Below are 21020 nucleotides of genomic sequence, written 5' to 3'. Positions count from 1 at the left end.
CGTGAGAAACACTTGACCTACCTACCCAATCCCATTTACCAGCACTTGGCCCACAGCCTTGAATGTTATGAGGTGCCAAGTGCTCATCCATGTACTTTTTAAAGGAAGTGAGGCAACCCGCCTCCACCACCCTCCCAGGCAGCGCATTCCAGACCATCATCACCCTCTGGGTAAAAAAGTTTTTCCTCACATCCCCCCTAAACCTCCTGCCCCTCACCTTGAACGTATGCCCCCTTGTGACTGACCCTTCAACTAAGGGGAACAGCTGCTCCCTATCCATGCCCCTCATAATCTTGTACACCTCGATCAGGTCACCCCTCAGTCTTATCTGCTCCAACAAAAACAACCCAAGCCTATCCAACCTCTCTTCATAACTTAAATATTTCATCCCAGGCAGCAGCCTGGTGAATCTTCTCTGCACCCCCTCCAGTGCAATCACATCCTTCCTATAATGTGGTGACCAGAACTGCACACAGTACTCCAGCTGTGGCCTCACCAAGGTTCTATACAACTCCAACATGACCTCCCTACTTTTGTAACCTATGCCTCGATTAATAAAGGCATGTGTCCCATATGCCTTTTTCACCACCCCACTAACATGCCCCTCTGCCTTCAGAGATCTATGGACACACATGCCAAGGTCACTTTGTTCCTCAGAACTTCCTATTGTCATGCCATTCATTGAATATTTGCTTGTCAAATTACTCCTTCCAAAGTGTATCACCTCACACTTTTCAGAGTTAAATTCCATCTGCCACTTATCTGCCCATTTGACCATCCCGTCTATATCTTCCTGTAGCCCAAGACACTCAACCTCACTGTTAACCACCTGACCAATCTTGGTATCATCCACAAACTTACTAATCCTACCCCTCACATAGTTATCGATATTATTTATATAAATGACAAATAATAGGGGACCCAGCACAGATTCCTGTGGCACGCCACTGGACACCGGATTCCAGTCACTAAAGCATCCTTCTGCCATCACCCTCTGTCTCCTACAACTAAGCCAATTTTGAATCCACCTTATCAAATTACCGTGTACCCATGTGCATTTGCCTTCTTTCTAAGTCTCCCATGTAGGACCTTGTCAAAGGCTTTGCTGAAATCCATATAAACTACATCAACTACACTCCCCTCATCTACACACCTGGTCACCTCCTCAAAAAATTCAATCAAATTTGTCCCTCTGACAAAGCCGTGCTGACTATCCCTGATCAAACCTTGCCTCTCTAAGTGGAGATAGATTCTCTCCTTCAGAATTTTCTCCAACAGTTTCCCTGCCACTGACGTGAGACTCACTGGCCTGTAGTTCCCTGGCTTCTCTCTACAACCCTTCTTAAGTAGTAGAACCACATTAGCTGTTCTCCAATCCTCTGGCACCTCCCCCTTGGCCAGAGAGGAATTAAAAATTTGGGTCAGAGCCCCTGCGATCTCCTCCCTTGCCTCCCTCAGCAGTCTGGGACACAAAACATCTGGACCTGGAGATTTGTCCACTTTTAAGCCTGCCAACACCTCCAATGCCTTGTCACTCCCTATATCAATTTGCTTAAGAACCTTGCAGTCTCTCTCCCCAAGTTCGATACCTTCATCCCCATTCTCTTGGGTGAAGACGGATGTGAAGTATTCATTCGACACTCTAGCCATGTCCTCTGGCTCCACCCATAGATTGCCCCCTTGGTCCCTTATGGGCCCTACCCTTTCCCTGGTTATCCTCTTCCCATCGATATACTTATAGAATATCTAGGGATTTTCCCTACTTTTACCAGCCAGAGCTTTCTCATATCCCCTCTTTGCTCTCCTAATTGCTTTCTTAAGCTTCAACCTGCACTTTCTGTACTCCACTAATGCCTCCACTGATTTGCTTCCCTTGTACCTGCTAAAAGCCTCTCTTCTCATCGTAACCTGAATATCTTTGGTTATCCATGGTCCTCTGGACTTGTTACTCCTTCCTATCACCATAGAGGGAACATGTTTAGCCTGTACCCTCCCCATTTCCTTTTTGAATGCCTCCCACTACTCCTCTGTAGAAATCACCTTGAAGCATCTCTGCATCCTCCTCACAGCTCACCCTCCCACCCAGCTTTATCATCTGCAAAACTGGAGAAATTACAAATAGCTCCCTCATCTAAATCATGAATATATATTGTGAATAGCTGGGGTCCTAGCACCGATCCCTGCAGTACCCCACTAGTCACTGCCTGCCATTTGGAAATACCACATTAACCTTGTCAATCTTCTTTGTTACCTCTTCAAAAAACTCAATCAAGTTAATTAAAACACAAATTGCCTTAACAAATCTGTGCTGTCTTTTCTTAATTAATCCACACCGGTTCACATGACTGAAAATCCCAAATTATTGTTAAACTGACTGGCTTGTAGTTGCTGGGTTTATCCTTACATCCTTTTTTGAACAAATATATAACAATTCTCAAATTCTCCAGTCCTCTCGCACCATCCCTGTATCTGAGGAGGATTGGAAGATTATGGCCAGTACCTCTGCAATTTTCACCCTCACTTCCCAAGGTATCCTTGGATGAATCTGATCCGGTCCTAGTGACTTATCAACTTTGAGTACAACCAGCCTTTCTAATACCTCCTCTTTACCAATTTTTAGCCCATCCAGTGTCTCAAGAGTTGGGCAACGTCTTCTTCCTTGGTAAAGACAAGTGCAAAGTATTCATTTTGTACCTCAGCCATCATCTCTGCTCCATGCGTAATTTCTTTTTGTGGGTGTCTAATCAGCTCCATCCCTCCTCTTACTAGCATTTTACTACTTCTATGTCTACAGAAGACTTCTAGGTTCCCTTTTATGTTAGCTGACCAAGTATGGCACCAGGAGCCTGAGCACAATGGAGGACAAAAGAGAGTCAAAGAGAAAACTTTCCAGTGGCAGATGTTACTCCTGACACAAATGAATTGTGTCTGTTATCAAAGCTCTAGGTTATCACAGAATGAAGCATTCTCGTTTCAACCACCTTCAGCTACTTCAGCAATAATCTTCCCTATTTCACAATGTCAGGAGTGAAGCTGTTCACAAACATATTCCACAATCAGCTTTGTGCATAGCTCCTCCAATAATGAATCACGCTGGTCTATAGTAGGATGTTAATTCTTTCATGGGGTGTGGGCATTGCTGGCAAGGCCAACATTTGTTGCCCATCCCCAATTGCCCGTTTGAACTGAGTGGCTTACTGGGCCATTTGGGAGGGCAGTTAAGGGTTAACCACATAGCTGTGGGTCTGGAATCACATATAGGCCAGAGCATGGTAAGGATGGCAGATTTCCTTCTCTAAAGGGCATTAATGAACCAGATGGGTTTTTATGCCTATTGATGAAGTTTCGTGGTCACCATTACCAAAACTACTTTTTATCGGAGATTTTATTTTATATTCACCAGCTTCAGAGGTGGAATTTGAATCTGTGTCCCCAGAGCATTAGACTGGGCCTCTGGATTACTGGTCCAATGACGTTACCACTATGCCATTATCTCCCTTAGATAACAAACAAGCTTGGGTTGACAGATGGCAGGTAACTCCCATGCCACATTATTTCCAGGTAATGACCATTTCAATCAAGAGAAAGCCCATCCATTGCCCTTTACCTTCAAAGGCACCATCATTACAGGTCAACAACTTGGGGATGAAGAGGTGGTCATAATTAATCAGAAGCTTAATCAGAATCAGCCATATGAACATCACGGCCAGACGAGTAGGGCAGAGACTAGATACTCTGTGATGAGTGGTTCACCTTCTTAAAGTTTACTCACTATCCAGAGCCTTATTGATGCAACACTTGTTTGCATAGGTATAGCTACATCATTCATGAAGTTTGACATTATCCAGGACAGAATAATGTCCCTCTCATTGAACTCAATATTCACACCCACCATCACCACCACACTGTGACTGCAATATGTACAAGCTACAGAGTCCTATGGCAACGCACCAAAGTTACTTTGATAGAAATTCCCTCCCCTGCGACCTTTACTACTGATGAGGACAAGAACAACACATCATGGGAATACCAGCACCTTCAAGTTTCCCTCCAAGTCACACACCATCTTGAATTGGACATCTATCACCATTGCTTCATTATCACCGCATCGTTAGTCCGCAATTCGTTATATAATGGTATCAAAGGAGGGGACTTAACACAAGGTTTGCAGCAGTTGAAGGAGAAGGCCCACTGCAGCTTCTCAAGGCAACTAGGGATGGGCAATAAATGCCACCCCATACACCCCGAGAACAAATAGCTTTTTAAAAAATTTCTACTTGGATGGGGTGGCATCTGTGGAATATTGATGCACCCTCCAGTGCAACAGAGGACAAAATTGGAAAAGTTAAATTGGACCATTGGTTTGTAAGAGACAGAGATAGAAAGGTAGATTATAGATTCATCTGAATATATCTAATTAAAACTGATTAAGAAATGAAAAATTGGAAAAAGAGCCTGAGCAAGTGACCTGAGGCCTCAAGGTGTGTGGGATTCCTGCAAGGACCAGGGATCGCAGTTTCTGAGAGCGTGGCAACACCACATCAATTTTATCCCATGTCAAATCGCCAACATCGTGATTGTGTGTGAACTCGAGATGCGCTTGCCATCTAAGTCGCTGCTGAGGATCTTCAGGGAGTGGGACCCCAAGAATTCTCTTGTAATTTGGTTCAGCTCCATCTGTGGAAATACAATAAATGCATCAGTACATGGAGGAAACCATCATCTTGTCCACACCATCAGTACACGCCATGAACATTTCACCTGTCGATCTTAAATAAGTGAGCCCTCAAACTGCACACACCTTCGGTAGATATAGCACCAGCTGTGGCTCAGTGGCACAACTCTGGCCTTTGAGTCAGAAGGCCATAGGTAGAAACCTCATTCCAGAGACTTGGATGCAGAGCCGGAAGAAGTTGCTCAACTGGATGATTTGCTATATGGTGTAGCAACAGGAATTTAGTGAGAGTGGAGGTGCTGAGTGCTTTAAACCAAGGGGCAACAGCAAACATATAAATAATCAGAGTAATTATTTTGATCTAAACGGATAAAATTAAAATGAGCTAATTACAGGGGACCAACATTACAGCAAGCCAAACTGCGATTAAATTGAAACCTGGGGCCGAATTTTTGTCCGTACAGAGGCATGTTTCGGTGCATGAATGGCCATACTTTGTTTTGTTTTAAAAAGGAAATCCAATTTTCCTCTACACTCCCAACCCTGCTTCATTTTCCTCTGGCCTTTTTTGTGGGTTGGGAATGCCCAGTGCACAAAATCCACACCCACCCACCCCTTGCTGAGGTCGGGTTCCCCGTTTTAAATGGGGGATGAAAATCGGATTTCCTCCCACACACTATTTTCATCTGGTGGTGTGCGGGGTTTTGGAAGCCCATTAAAAGCACACCAGGTCTGGGAGTTCACAGAGAAAATGGAAAGCCTGATGAGTTGGGCACATTCGGAAAGGCAAGTGTAAAATGTTTTCACACCTTCAAATGCCACTATTTAGGTGCTGTATTGTAATGTAGATGTGTTTTTAAAGCAGTGATTCAACTTGAGGATCCGTCCTCTGAAGGTAAGTTGACTCTTATGTTGACCAGCCTCGTCTAATTGTTCACATGCATCACAGTGCGTTTCCAATGGAGAAAACACCATAATGTAATGGCAAACATAAATAGATGCCCTCTGCTGTCATGTTTTTGTGCTCTGATTTAACTGGACTGCCAGATCTGGCTGTTTAAAAATAAATTTCTTCTGGAAGTAGAGAAAATGGTCTGTACCTCCTCCCCAAACCACTGATTGACAGGCATGCTGCTTTGAAATGGAAATGGGCATTTGTTTTGTCAATGGAGCTGAAAGCTCTTATGACAGTTGCTCCATTATGAATGCTTGGTTGTGTTTCAAAAGCTTCAGCTTAACAGGTAGTTTTAAAACTATTGAAACTTTTACAAACCTATAATAACAGAATGTGTCTTTGATGTGGTTTCTTATTTGTTTACAAACCTAATAGGCACTTAAAGAATTACAAGTATTTGTTTCCTTGGATTTTTTTTGTTTATGATACTGTGCTTGTATTCAGGGTTTTCTTAGACTGTTGGAGGTTTAATGCTCTTCCAATGATTTTAAAGTAAATCCCATTGTTATTGCATGGCTCCTGAGGAATGTACACAGTGCACACTGTGAGAGCATCTATGGAAGATACATGGGGGGAATGGAGATGGCATGGATGATCTGAGGGGGCTGGTGGTGGTGGAGGGAGATGAGGGGTGAGGGTTAAGGGGCTTTTAAACAATGTTGGGAGCTGAGCTGCCATGTTGGAGAACTGAGGCGGCATTTTAACCGACCCACCTCTGCACTCATATTCCTCAAGCAACCCATCGTGGCTCACAAAATGCACTGTGAACCTGACCCCTGCGTGAGAAGACAAAATCATTGTGTGAAATCAGACATGGGTCAGGTGTGCAGTTTGCTAGTCATGAAAGCATACAGGTTGGCTTTTCTGGTCTATTTCAAAAATAGTTGGCATTCGGAAAAGTATAGATTAATAAATGAAAGTCAGCACAGATTTGTTTAAGATAAATCCTGTTTGACTGACTTCATCAAGTTCTTCAATGAGGTAAAGGGTGATGCTGTGCTTGACAAGGTATCACATAATAGAATAGTTAGCAAAAGTAAAGCCCGTTTGGCGGGGGGGGGGGGTGGCGTTGCTGTGGCAAAGTGGATGCAAAATTGCCTAACAAACAGAAAGCAGAGTAATAGCAAATGGTTATTTTTGACTCTGGAGGACTGGTGTTCCCCATGGGTTGATATTAGGACCACTACTCTTTTTGATATATACTAATGACCTGGATTTTGATATACAGAGCATTATTTCAAAGTTTACAGAATATTTGAAACTCGGAAATATGTTGAAGAGTGAGGACAGTAGCAGGCTGCAGAAGGACATAGATAAATTGGTGAAAGGGGCGGATACCATGCAGGTGAAAGTATCTAAACTCATTGAAAAGTGCAGTTCAGAAGTAGGCCATTCAGCCCATTGAATCTGTGTCAGCTCTTGAAGAACAATGCAGTTAATCCCACTCCCCTGCTCTTTCACCATATCCCTGCAAATTTTTCTCCTTCAAGAATTTATCCATTAATTTCATTAATAGTCATTTGTTAGTGCAGAACTTGAGTATTGTTGAAAACAGACATTTTGTCGAAGCTTTTCATCTTGCACTCATCAGGACAACCACAAGAATACCAATGTCAGGGGAAGCAACAACTTTATATATGAGAAGAGAGCGCTGATTGGTTGGCAAGTGGACTCTGCTTGGTAAAGGCATTGTCATGGAGAATGCACCAGTTAATGGTGACTGACAGTTAACTGCCAAGCATTTTTTTTGAAATTTAAACCAGACAGCTTGACTCTGATCAGTCAAGGCATTGCTGTGAGGAATGAACCAGCAATGCCTGGAATATGCAGCCTGACAGCATGGTGGGATGTGGATTCAATAGAAAAACTTGAAGGGGAATTTTTTTTTAAAAACAGGGCTATGGGGAAAACACAGGCGTGCAGAATTAATTGAATAACTGGCACAGGCAAGATGGATTGCACATGCTGTATTATTCTGTGATTCTATCTAGGCTGATGCAATAACGAGGGAGTGGCCTTACTGCTGCTCTGTCACAGGGACAGTTACGACAGGATGCTGCTCTGGAGGGGCAGTATTGAGGAAATTCCACAGTGCTAGAGAGGCAGTACTGAGGGAGCACCGGATGGTCAGAGGGTCAGTTCTAAGGGAGCTCCACATGGTCTGAAGGTCAGTTCTGAGGGAACGCTGCACGGTCAGAGGGCCAGTTCTGAGGGAACGCCGCACGGTCAGTGGGTCAGTTCTGAGGGAACGCCGCACGGTCAGTGAGTCAGTTCTGAGGGAGCACCGCACAGTCAGAGGGTCAGTTCTGAGGGAACGCCGCACGGTCAGTGGGTCAGTTCTGCGGGAACGCCACACGGTCAGTGAGTCAGTTCTGAGGGAGCACCGCACGGTCAGAGGGTCAGTTCTGAGGGAGCACCGCACGGTCAATGGGTCAGTTCTGAGGGAGCACCGCACGGTCAGTGGGTCAGTTCTGAGGGAGCACCGCACGGTCAGAGGGTCAGTTCTGAGGGAGCACCGCACGGTCAGAGGGTCAGTTCTGAGGGAGCGCCGCACGGTCAGAGGGTCAGTTCTGAGGGAGCGCCGCACGGTCAGAGGGTCAGTTCTGAGGGAGCGCCGCACGGTTAAAGGGTCAGTTCTGAGGGAGCACCGCACGGTCAGAGGGTCAGTTCTGAGGGAGCACCGCATGGTCAGAGGGTCAGTTCTGAGGGAGCACCGCACAGTCAGGGGGTCAGTTCTGAGGGAGCACCGCACGGTCAGAGGGTCAGTTCTGAGGGAGCACCGCACAGTCAGAGGGCCAGTTCTGAGGGAGCACCGCACAGTCAGAGGGTCAGTTCTGAGGGAAGGCCGCACGGTCAGAGGGTCAGTTCTGAGGGAAGGCCGCACGGTCAGAGGGTCAGTTCTGAGGGAAGGCCGCACGGTCAGGGGGTCAGTTCTGAGGGAGCATTGCATTAGCCAATGGCAACTCTAAGGGAGCACGGCACTGTCAAAGAGGTCAAACTGAGAGATTGCTGCACAGTCAGATGTGATTTAATAGAGGAGACTTCTATTCAATTGATCAGGTCAGATTTGAGTCCAGGTGCCAGAGGTGAAAGGTCAGTGTCTGTCCAACCACATCACCCATTTTACCTTCCTGTTGAGTTCAATTTCTTGCAACAACTTTCGACTGGATTTTATAACTATGAGCCAAGTGAAGGGTGAAGGAGTGGCTGCGAGGGCGGGGGGATGGGGGTGGGCACCAGCGAGAGGGGGAACCGCCAGTTACTAACAGTGCAAGTTGTTTAATCCTGGCTGCTAGTTTTTGGATGAGCTGGTGGAAAGAGTTGATCTTTAATAAATCATAGGAAATCCATTATTCATCATCCAATTAGACCTCATCAACAAAAACAACTTGCATTTATTCAACTCCATTAACATAACACTTTGCAAAAGTGCAATCTGACTAAAGTGAGCACAGTGCTAGAGACGGAGATTAGGATTGGTAACTAAAAGCTTTGGCAGACATTTGTCTGAAGATGGTCTAAAAGAACGAGAGGGAGATGGAGAGGCAGGAGGTTAGGGAGAGAATTCCAGAATGTGGGGCCTGGATGGCTGAGGGGGTTCAGGCCCCAGCCAAATTCAGTTTTGGGGTTGATTCATTTATCACCGGTGGGCTGCAGTGCCAAACAGCTACTCTCTGCAGCTCGCTGGATAAGGAGCAGGAAATTCAGCTCGCTCCAAGGCCAGCAGGTCTAGTGGGGCATGAGCAATGCTGAAGAGGATTTCAAACATGCTAGAAGTGCCTTGGAGTTTTACTGGGCCCAAGAGGAACACCCTGGCCTCTCAAAAATAAATAGGGAAATTCCCTTCTGGACATTTTTTTGAGTGGTATTTAATGTAATAAAACATCCAAAGACACTTAGCAAGAGCATTAACAAACAAAATTTGACACAGAGCCACATAAGGTGATTTGACAAGCAACCAAAAGCTTGATCAAAGAAGCAAGTTTTGCAGGACAGCAGAAAAAGGGGTAGATAGAAAGCTGGTGAGGTGAAGAGGGAGACTTCCAGAGCTTAGGGCCAAGACAACTGAAGGCATGGCTGCCAACAATAGGACAGAGGAATTCGAGGATACACAGAGTTGGAGGAGCGCAGATACTCCAGGTGGAGGAGGTTGCAGTGATAAGGATGAGTGAGGTCAGGGAGGGATTTGAATATAAGGATGAGAATTTTTGAATCTAGGCGATCGGGGATAAGGAACCAATGAGCACAGGTTCGCTGGGTGAATAGGACTAGATGAGACTTTGGAATGATCTTAAGTAGATGGAGGGTGGTAGATGGGATTGCTGTTTAGACCACTCGTTGTCACTAGTTGTAGCACAAACGCCATCTATTTGTACACGAACATTGCATTGATGTAAGGAGCCAAGTGCTAGTTTCAAGCAGGCACCCGGACAACTAAAGGTTGCGTAAGCCTATACAGTCTCCATCGTACTTCTGGCAGAGTTCAGTAGTAGCAGATCACATTGAAAAATTTGGACATCTAACAACACTTTTAGGCCAATAGAGCGGAAGACACAAATTAAGTTTGTCCCGCTGGCTTGGTCTCTCCAATGTTTAAGACTGGGGACAACAAAGAGATAATGAAGGATTGAGACAGGTGGAGATGACTTTGAGCTGGATATTGCACTGTACTTGTGGCAGCTGGACCCATGTTTTCAGGTGACATCTCCAGTAGGGTTGACAAGCAGGAGGAGAGGGTCAAGAGTAGGTATCAGAGGGACTCTAGAGGCTTGAGGGATACCAGAGGTTATGTAGGTTGGGTAATAGAAGTCCTGGCTATGACTGGACATTTAAGAACAGAACCAGGTGAGGGCAGTTCCACTCAGTTGGGTGATGCAGACGGCCTATTGCAGGAGGATGGTGTCATCAACCATGTCAAAACCTGCAGAGAGGTTGAGAAGGACAAGGGATAATGAGTCCATTTCAGAAGATGTAATTTGTGACTCAGTTTACAGACAGTTTAGTGCTGTGAGAAGGAGACTGGAGATGGAGGCAGAATTTCACACTGATTAGAGGGCTCGAGGGTGAGCACTTTTGAGGAGAGAGCTAAAGGAGGTTTTGAACAGAGAGGGCACAGTACTGGAGGAAAGAGAGGTGGAAGCGTGGTTAGAGATGGCTGGGAAAAGGCATTTAAGAAAATGGCCAGCAATATAGAAGTGAAGCCAGGGGTTATCTTTTCTCTCCAGAACGATCGTGGAGTGGTGAGTGGTTTTGGCAGAGGAAGGCAAGGCCCAGTGGTGCTCAATGTGCTCTAGCCAGGTCTGGTGAGAGATGGCTAAACGAGTTATTACTCAGGTATACAGCCCTTGGATGTGGGCGAGAGAAGGCAGTGGTCAGGGCAAGAGTTTTGCTGGGGTCATGGGCATGGGAAGATAGGTAGTGGTTGTATAGATTAACAGCCACAGAAATAGTGTGGTGAATGAAAGGCTGAAGGTTAGGGAGTTGGGACTTTGAAAATACAGTTGTTAGCAACTTAGAGAGATGTTTATTCTGGTTAGGGGTGCCAACACTCCAGGATTGGCCTGGGGAGTCCAGAAATTGAAGATCAATCTCCAGGATACCACTGTGTGCAACCCTGGAGAAAAATCATAAGGACATTAAAAAAGATTTTTTTTTGTCATTTTCCTAGAACTTTTCTCTTCACCAGATATAAAAATACAGAAAATGGGGGAAAAAGGTTGTTTGACTGACAGTCAAGCTTCATCAAATCAGGTAATGAGTCTTATTTTGCTTTTCAACTGGTGTAGGAAGGCAGTATATCACAAAGATGGATGTGTTGGTGAACTAATGGCTGGAGCATGGGGCCTAGTCATGCGATGAAACATCCAAGAATACATTTAATCACTAAACCCCTAAATTTGCGGTGGAACTTCATGCTAAAGAAATCTGGAATTCTCTTCCTGAAACACGAACTGATGCTAGATTAATTGTTGAATATAAAACTGAGATAGGTAGATTTTTATTAACCAAAGGCATTAAGGAATACAAACAGAGGCTTGATAATACAGAACTTGATCATTGCTGAAAAGAGAGACATGTTGCTGAAGCTTTTCATCAGGATAAACACAAGAATGCCAAATTTCAAACAATCACAACAATTTATACCACAGGAGAAAAGGGTGCTGATTGGTTGGCAAGTCAACTGTGATCAACCGAGCTCTTGCCATGGAGAAAGCAACTGGGAACTACAGGCTCCCTAAGCTCCCAGGTAATTCAAACAAGGTGCAGGGAACGGGTCCCCGTGTATGAATGCATGTCACTTCCAGCAAACGTAAATCAGCCACATTATGAGCTCAACTGATTATCTTAAATTCGTTGTTAGTGTGTATATTAGCACACTCAGGATTAGACAATCATTGGGATGTACAGCCAGGCATTGTGCCGTCACTGAAATTCGTACACGATGTTGCTCAACTGCGTGGCAGACAGAATGCCTTTCTGGACTGACAGAAGCTTCCTGCTAGTGAAAAATACCACTTGCACAGCAGAGGCCTGAAACGGCTTGCTAAACTTGTTGTTCAACAGCTTGGGGAGCCTACAGTTCCCTATTGCTTTCTCCGTGGCAATGCCTCTGCCAATCATAGTAGACTTGCCAACCAATCAGCACAACAATTTATACTACAGGAGAAAGGAGTGATTGTTTGAAATTTGGCATTCTTGCATTTGTCCTGATGAGTGCAAGATGAAAAGTTTCAGCAACATGTCTCTTTTTACAGCAATATTAAGGGATATGGAGCAAAGGCAGATATACAGAGTTGGCTGGTAGATCAGCCATGATCTCATTGAAAGTAGAACAGGCTTGAGGGGTTAAATGGCCTATTCCTGTTCCTGTGTTCTTATGACTTCTTTGTCACTTATGATTGAAACCATTAATTCAGTTGCCTCTGTCGATTCCATTCCTTGCCCAGTCCACCATGCCAATCTTCCCCTCAGGTTCTCCCCTACATCGTCCTGAAATCGAATCATTTTCTAATTTCTCTTATGTTCCCTCATGTCCTCTCTGAACTCATATTGTCCTTGAGACCCATCTCCTTCCCTCATGATCCTCTTTCAATGAAATTGCTGAAATTCCTGGCCTCCACATTAGCTGACATTGTAAACAATTAGCTACCTCTCAACTTGACTATTCCAATTCTCCTGGTCTGCTTCCTATTGGACACTATCCATAAAGCTGAACTCATCCAAAACTGCTATAAGTAACCTAACTCTACAACATCCCGTTCCCCCATCATCCATTGTGCTCACTGACCCACCCTGGCTCCTGGTTCAGCAATTTTAAAATTCGCCACTTTGCCTTCAAATCCTTCCATGGCCTTCCTCCCTACCTCTGCAACTTTCAGCAGCCTTGCAAACCTCGGAGATATCTGCGCTCCTCCAATTCTGGCCTCTTGTGCATTCCCAACTTTAATTGCTCTGCTACTGGTGGCTGTGCTTTCAGCTACCGAGGCCCTAATCTCTGAAATTCCCTCCAACCTCTCCACCCAGCTACCTGTCTCTCCTTTGTGGCCATTTTTTTTTTTAGTGTGTCCAATGTCTCCTTATGTGAGTCGGTGTCAAATTTTCTTTAATAATCGCCACTGTGAAGCACCTAGGGCAATTTGACTACCTTAAAAGGTGCTACACAAACGCAAGTTGTTGTGTTGTCATTTGAACCATTGAGGAACCTTCCTTCCTTGCCAGAAGATGGTAATGGTAGGCAAACAAAGCAGCTGGGATGGGGGGGCCGTCTAACAGGGTGGTGAAAAGCTCATTTACCTTCTTTGTCTATACGAAACCCAAACTCGTCACAACGGATTTCTGGCTGCTCCACCGACTCGTCCTTCTGAAAGAAAAGCAGAGCAGAGGTGGATCAGTTCCATATGATGCTTCCGATCAGCAGCTCAATATATCCAAGGGAGGGGGACACCATAAAAGATGAGGATGGCAACTAGAGATGCCATTTGAAACAAATTGAGTTCCAAGAGTAAAAGAAAACAAAATACAAGGGAAGCTGCTTGTGTGGCACTGAACGCATTCCAGCAAATGATCCTTCAATGTTCAACCACTGCTCCAACAGTGTGGTTTACTCTGGAACTTCAAAAGAAAAATGTTAACATCGAGCACTGCTAGGTTAGGTGCAGGGAGCACAAAGGATTTCGGAAACCTCTCACTACCCTTCTCTCCAAAAAAAAAAAAATCCTCATTGTATCCCTGCAAAAAACGATTACACATAATATCAACCAATGATATTAAACTCCCCCACAAGCAAAAATCATCTACACGTACAGGGCAGCAACCAGTGATGGAAAAAGCAAAATAATGTGGATGCTGGAAATCAGAAATAAAAATAGAAAATGCTGGGAATATTCAGCATCTGTGGAGAGAGAAACAGAGTAAGTGTCGCAGGTTGATGACCTTTCAGAAACATTAACTCTGTTTCTCTCAACAGATGCTGCCTGACCTGCTATTTCCAGCACTTTGTTTTTACACCTAAAAGGAATGCACAAAGACAACACCTCACTCTTAACAGGAAGTTGACTTAGCCAAGTGGGGTTGGAGATGAATTTTCTGAGCAGTTTTAGTTCCATTCTGGTTTTTGAGGTTCAAGGGGTCTTCAGGGAGTTCTGGGTGAAGGGGATACTGAAGTTACAAATATCATTGCAACATCTTCACTTGTCAAAATTGTCTTTGAAAGCACCTCGGGCCTGACACTGGGTCAACAGCCAGCATGACTGCAGCTCCACCACACCTGGAGAAATTCCTTTGGCTTCCTGAAGTCCCCACCTTTCAGCACACAACTAATTGCTCAACCAACACCAAAAACAGCACTGAGCTGACAATTACCAACCCAAGCATACGACACACCTACCAGTTCCTGACCAAAAACAGCCACACCTTCGTGAATTCACACAGACAATGCAAGCTCCACACAAACTCCCAGTGCCTAGAAGAATGACAGGCTGACTCCAACATCAATGTGGAGCCTGAAGTGCCCTCCCTGTAAGCAAGAGCCCAGGGACAACAGCAAAGTGCTTTTCTTCAATTTTCAATCATCACAACCATGCTGCAGCCATGAGGGCTGCTGCATCTCAACTATCCAGAGGGTTCCAAAATCGCACCAGAACCAGGGGCTAGGATCCCATACACTGCCAAGGTAAAAATATTGTTGGAGGGTTTCTTCCCACTCATCAACACCCACACAACAGTGAGCATGTTTAGGGGGACAACAGCATAGTGGTAATGTTACTGGACTTGTAATCCAGAACGCTGGACTAATGTTCTGGAGACATGAGTTCAAATCCCACCATGGCAGCTGGGGGAATTTAAATTCAATTAATTGACAAGGAGCCAAAGTGGATGAGATGCATCCAAGGATGAAGGAAGTGAGAGTAGGAATTGCAGGGGCACTGGCCATAATCTTTCAGTCTTCCATAGAATCAGGGGTGGTGCCAGAGGACTGGAGGAAGATTGTTAAGGACAAGCCCAACAATTACAGACCAATCAGTTTAATCTCAGTGGTGGGCAAAATTCTACAAACAATTTTTTGGGATAAAATTAGTAGTCACATGGAAAAATATGGGCTGATAAAGAACAGCCAGCATGGACTTCTTAAGGGGAAATCATGTTCAACTAAGTTGCTGTAGTTTTTTGAAGAGGTAACAAAAAACGTAATGCTGCTGATGTGGTGTACATGGGCTTTCAAGAGGCATTTGATACAGTACCACACAACAGACTTGAGGGCCCTTGCTTTTCCTGACATATATTAATGATCTAGATCTTGGTGTGCAGGGGACAATTTCAAAGTTTGCAGATGATATGAAGTTTGGGAGTGTTGGGAACTGTGAGGAGGACAGTGTGGAACTTCAAGAGGAGACATAGACAAGTTGGTGGAGTGGGCAGATAGGTGGCATTTTGGTACGAAGAACATGAACAATATAAAATAAGTGGTGAAATTTTGAAGAGGGTGCAGGAGCAGAAAGGCTTGGGTGTATATGTGCATAGATCATTGAAGGTGGCAGGACAGATGCAGAGAGCAGTTAATACAGCATATAGTATCCTAAGCTTTATTAATAGGGGCATAAAGTACAAGAGCAGGGAGGTTATGCTGAGTTTATAAAAGACACTCGTTAGACCTCAGCTAGGATATTGTGTACAGTTCTGGGCACCACACTATAGGAAGCATTTGAGTGCACCAGAGAGAGTGCAGAAAAGGTTTACAAGAATGGTTCCAGGGGTGAGAAACTTCAGCTATGAGGATAGGTTGGAGAGGTTGGGACTGTTCTCCTTGGAGAGAAGAAGGCTAAGAGGAGATTTGATAGAGATGTTCAAAATCATGAGGGGGCTGGACAGAATTGATAGGGAGAAGTTGTTCCCTCTCGTAAAAGGACCAAGAACAAGAGGGCGCAGATTTAAAGTGATTTGCAAAAGAAGCAAATGTGACATGAGAAAAAACTCACCTTCCTCTCCTGATCTGGCCTACATGTGACACCAGACCCACACCAACATGGATGACACCAATTGCCCTCTGAAATGGTTTAGTGAGCCACTTAGTCGTGGATGGGCAATAAACGCTCACATCCCAAGAATGAACATTTTAAAAATTTTGTTCAGCAATACAGAGGGTGCAATGCAGACCCGATTTGAAGAAATAATTATGATGAAAAGCTTGAAAAACAGGGCTTCTTTTTGTTAGAACAGGGAAGACTTTGGGATGATTTGATAGAGCTGTTTAATATTATAAAAGGGATAATACTGGATTAATAGAAACAGATGTTTGCACTGGTTGAGGGGTCCCAGAACAAAAGGAGAAAGATAAGATTTGCACTTATATAGCACCTTTCACAACCACAGGACATCCAAAGTGCATTGCAGCCAACAAAGTATTTTTGAAGTGTAGTCACCAGTGAAATGTACGAAACACAGTAGGCAATTTGCACATAGCAAGATCCCATAAACAGCAACAACGACCAAATAATCTGTTTTTTGATCTCGAGGGAAGGATAAGTGAGGACATCAGGGATAACTCAACTGTTCTTCAAAAGTAGCGCTGTGAAATCTTTCAAGTCTACCTGAGGGACCTCAGTTTAACATCTCATCCCAAAGATGGAACCTGCAACAGTGCAGCACTCCCTTAATACTGCACCAGTGTATTGGCTTTGATTTTTGTGTGCTAAAGTCCTGAAGTGGGAAACCCACAACCTTCTGACACAGAGGCCAGTGTGCTCCAACTGAGCCATGGCTAACACCTGCAATAATGAGGGGGCATAGTCACAAGAAACTTAGGTTAGAGAGCTGAAGGAACGTTCTCATATAACAAATTGTAAGGTTGTTGAATTCACTACCGGAGTTAGGATTTGAAGATGACTATGTCAATATTTAAGAACTGATAGTTGACAAAAAGGGATGTGGGAGCAGGACAGGTACATGGGGTCAAGATACTGCATATGTGGAGGATAAAAATCACCGCAGACTGGTTAAGCTGGAAGTCATGTTTAAATGCTGTAATTTCGTTAAAGACAAGTACTTTTGCATCTGACACATGGGAAGATGCTGTTCCTAAGCTTCAAACAAAACTACCTGATAAAAGGGCACCCTAAAAAAGGGCTCAGGACTTGAAGTGCTCCTGATGCTAATGAAGAAATGCGTACTAGTAGTGCAGTAACATTGCCATAGCCTGCACTTCAACAGAAAGGCTCTCCCTGTCAGAGAGATGATGAATTTCTTGAATGTGTCAGGGATAGTTTTCTGTAACAATATGTCCTAGAACCAGCAAAGGAACCTGTCATATTAGATTCGGGGATGACTAATAAGCCAAATTTAGTTAACAGTCTAAAAGTGGGGAAGATATTTATCTAATAATGATCATAATATGATCAAATTGATGCAGCATTTGAAAGGGAGAAAACTGCAGGTACAGTGTCCCAAATCCAACACCCTCGGGACCGAAGACCGTGCCAGGTTTTGGAATTTCCGGGATTTTGGACATCCAACCTGGAGTGTCATTCAAAGTCACCCGTTTTGTTATCAAGCAATAGTTTCAGTCAGAGTTCAATGCATCAGGTTTACATCCTGTTCCACCGATCTGCAGTTAGCAATTTGTGTCTGGCCTTTTACATTTTGAAAGCGTGATGCCAATCAGAATCAGAGGGTGCAAGCAATGATAAGCTCCTCATGCTCTAAGCTAGGACTGATCCAGGGCTCAACCTGTACAGTGCCTGACCAGTGCACCCATTTTAATAATGTCTGGTTGCTCAAATTGCTTTATTCGAATTGACTTGTCTTCTTTGAGTGACATTCATCTGGGCAAGCATTCTTGCAGACGAAAACCAGCATGCAATGGCTCAGACAGTGAGGTTCTCGACTACAAAAGTGTTCAGTTTTCAGGTAGCCGGATTTGAGGAACTCTACCTGTACTAAGATTCTAGATAAGTAAGGGTGACTTTGATGTGGCACAGAGAAGGTCCGTAAACTGGGCAAGCCTGTAAATAGATAGGATCATTGGGAGGTGGTCAAAAGAAATTTAATATAAAACAGAACCATTTTATATTCCTAAGGGGGAATAGATAGAAAGAATAATAAAATAATAACAGAAGAAAGAAACAACATCAAACAAAAAGTAAAAGAAAAAATAAGTAAAAGAAAAGCAGGCCCTTGTGAGTGGGAAAGATACAAAGAACAGCAAAGGGTGACAAAACAGCAATAGCTACGAAAAGGGGGCGTGAAGAGATACCCGCAAGCAATATCAAAATCAATTCAAAAACTTTAAAATTACATTAGGAAAAAGTGGGTGATCAGGAGAAATATCTGCTCCTTGAAATCTGATAACTGTAATGATGTCAATGAAAATTAGGAAAATGCTGGGCATGATGAATGATTACTTTGAGTAACTACTTAATGTATAGAAAGAGGTCAGCATGTCAGAATTTCCAAGAAAGCCAACACGGAATCAGGGACAGGGACTTAACCAGGTTAACATAAGCAAAATAGCAGAAATGAAGAAAGTAACGGATTAAAGATTGAGAAATCCCCAGGGCTAGATGGTGTCTCTCCCGTCATGTTAAAGAAAGTAGAAGAGAACACTACAGATGCTTTAACTATAATTGTCCAACGTTCTCTCAATTTGGGAACAATTCCTTTAGACTGAAATATTGACCATATCACTATACTATTTAAGAAAGGTGGGGGAGAAAAATCAAAGAGTTATAGACCAGTTAGCTTAACATCTATTATTGAGAAATGTGTAGAGTCCATGATTTAAAATAAGGTGACTGAACAACTTGAAAAATTTCAGCTGATCAGAAAGAGCCAGCATGGATTTGTAAAGGATAGGTCATGCCAGTAAATTTGATTGAATTTTTTCAAGAGGAGACTCAAGTAGTGGCTGGGAAATGTCTATGGATATTACTTAAATGGACTTCCAGAAGGAATTTAATAAAGTCGCTGATAAGAAACTGCCAGCTAAAATTGAAACTGATGGAATTGAAGGCAAATTATCGACCTGTTTAGGAAATTGGCTGAGGGCAGGAAGTGAGGATTAGTAATAATGGGCAAGTATTCTAATTAGCAGGACGTGTCTAGTGAAGCCCTGTAAGGATGTGTTGGACCTCAACTACTCACCATATTTGTTAACGACTCAGATGATGGGATATAAAACCACATATCCAAATTTCACAATGGCACAGTGTCTTAACATAAACAACAGTCCAGTTGTGACGGGACCATTCATAAAACAGCCTATCACACCACTTAACTAACAAATTAAGTTATTGCTGACTCAAAGCAGCTCATGGATGAGTTATAAAATAAACCAGTCTAAAGATTTAGTAGCATCGAGCAGCTAAAATTAAATTTAAAATTAAGTTTAAAATTCAGCAACTCTGCTCTAGTCAATCCTTAGGAGGTGGAACCCTGCTCTCTCTGAACTCCACATGTCTCACTGCTTTGCCACCCCATCCTATTCAAACCTGGCATAGTTTCTTTGTTTCTAATGCATACGTGATTGCCTTTTATTCCGACCCTGGTTTAATTCATTAATGCCTCAGCATAATCTGTCCCATAATCTGTGTCACCTAAGCCCCATCTTTCTGGGCCCTGGACCAGATCATCAACGAAGACATTACAAAACTGACAGACTACTGCAGACCATGGCAACTTACATTGAATTCTTCTAAAAGTATATCCAATGTATTCCACCTCCATAATGCCAGTGCCAAAAAACAATTGCATAGTTACATAGATGGTCAGAGACTGAAGCATGATCCCAACCCAACATTCTTGGGAGTCACTCTAGATAGGACTCTGTCCTTTCAGGAACATCTGAAGAAAACAGCAGCAAAGGTCAAAACCAGAAACAACTTATTAAGCAAACTTGCTGGATCTACGTGGGAGGGAGGAGCAACCACAACACTCCGGACCTCAACACTTGCCCTATCATACTCCGCAGCAGTGCGCAGTGCACCTGTCTGGCACAAGTCATCACACACATACACCTTGTTGACACTCAGTTGGATGCGACAAAGCACATCATAATTGGAACTCTCCGCCCAACACCTCTCCCCCGGCTTCCTGTCCTTGCAAACATCATTCTGCCACACATCCGCCGACTGATGAAAACCCACAAGCTGGTTTAAAACATCCAATGATGCACCTCACTCACCGCTCCACAATGATAATTCAATGCACCTATTGCCTGCCTTTCATCTTGGCGCCCCATATGGAGTAAATCTCCCTGAACAAGGTCTACTAGCACACACCCTTTGGACCAAGGAATGGGGAACATGGGAAGTCACTAATAAGCTGCTTGTGACAAACCCCACCTGTCGAACAACAGGCTTTGACCTACGACGGCAGGAGTGGTCGTTGCTAAACAGGTTCAGGGCACGTCAGGGTCCATGTGCCTCCAACCTCCACTGCTGGGGCCTCACTACAAACCCCTTGTGCACTTGTGGAGAGACATAAACAATGCTGCACATTATTGGGGAGTGCCCCCTCTACAGGTTAAGTGGTGACTAATCACCTTAACTTCAGCTAATGAGGAAGCAAAAGCTTGGCTTGGGGATTTGCATTCGTTAAATAATAATAATAATCTGTCCCAAATAAAAAGTATTATCTCCATAAAGATATCCTATTTTCCCTGTGAATCACTCATTTTAAATGGCTCCTACTTTATTCATAATGAGCATTTCATCTCCTCAAAGTCTATCCTCCTGAATTAATATGTATTAAGAAAAGCAGCAAAAGCTCAGCTGCATCTTCCGGATTCAATGGGAGGACTGTCAAACAAACGCTAGTGTCCTTCTTGAAGCCAGCTCCATAGGCATTCAGACAAAACCCCTGCAAAATCAATCATGATGGACTAGAAAAAGCAAAATA

The 21020-nt window shown here is 43.9% G+C and overlaps 1 protein-coding gene across 2 annotated transcripts in view; it reads right to left on the bottom strand.

The window, feature by feature from the left end:
- sgsm3 (small G protein signaling modulator 3) overlaps positions 1–21020 on the bottom strand; it is a 141656-nt gene that overhangs the window by 80626 nt on the left and 40010 nt on the right. For both annotated transcript variants that reach the window (XM_041178051.1, XM_041178052.1), the window contains exons 4-5: positions 13425–13491; positions 4469–4677 (exon numbers count right to left, since the gene is read on the bottom strand). In XM_041178051.1, coding sequence (XP_041033985.1) covers positions 4469–4677; positions 13425–13491 — 276 coding nt within the window. The remainder of the gene's footprint in view (positions 1–4468; positions 4678–13424; positions 13492–21020) is intronic.

This window comes from Carcharodon carcharias, chromosome 31 (assembly GCF_017639515.1).
Source record: "Carcharodon carcharias isolate sCarCar2 chromosome 31, sCarCar2.pri, whole genome shotgun sequence".
Taxonomy (NCBI): Eukaryota; Metazoa; Chordata; class Chondrichthyes; order Lamniformes; family Lamnidae; genus Carcharodon; species Carcharodon carcharias.
Note: the sequence above shows the minus strand (reverse complement) of the source record. Positions and strands in the feature narration are given on the sequence as shown.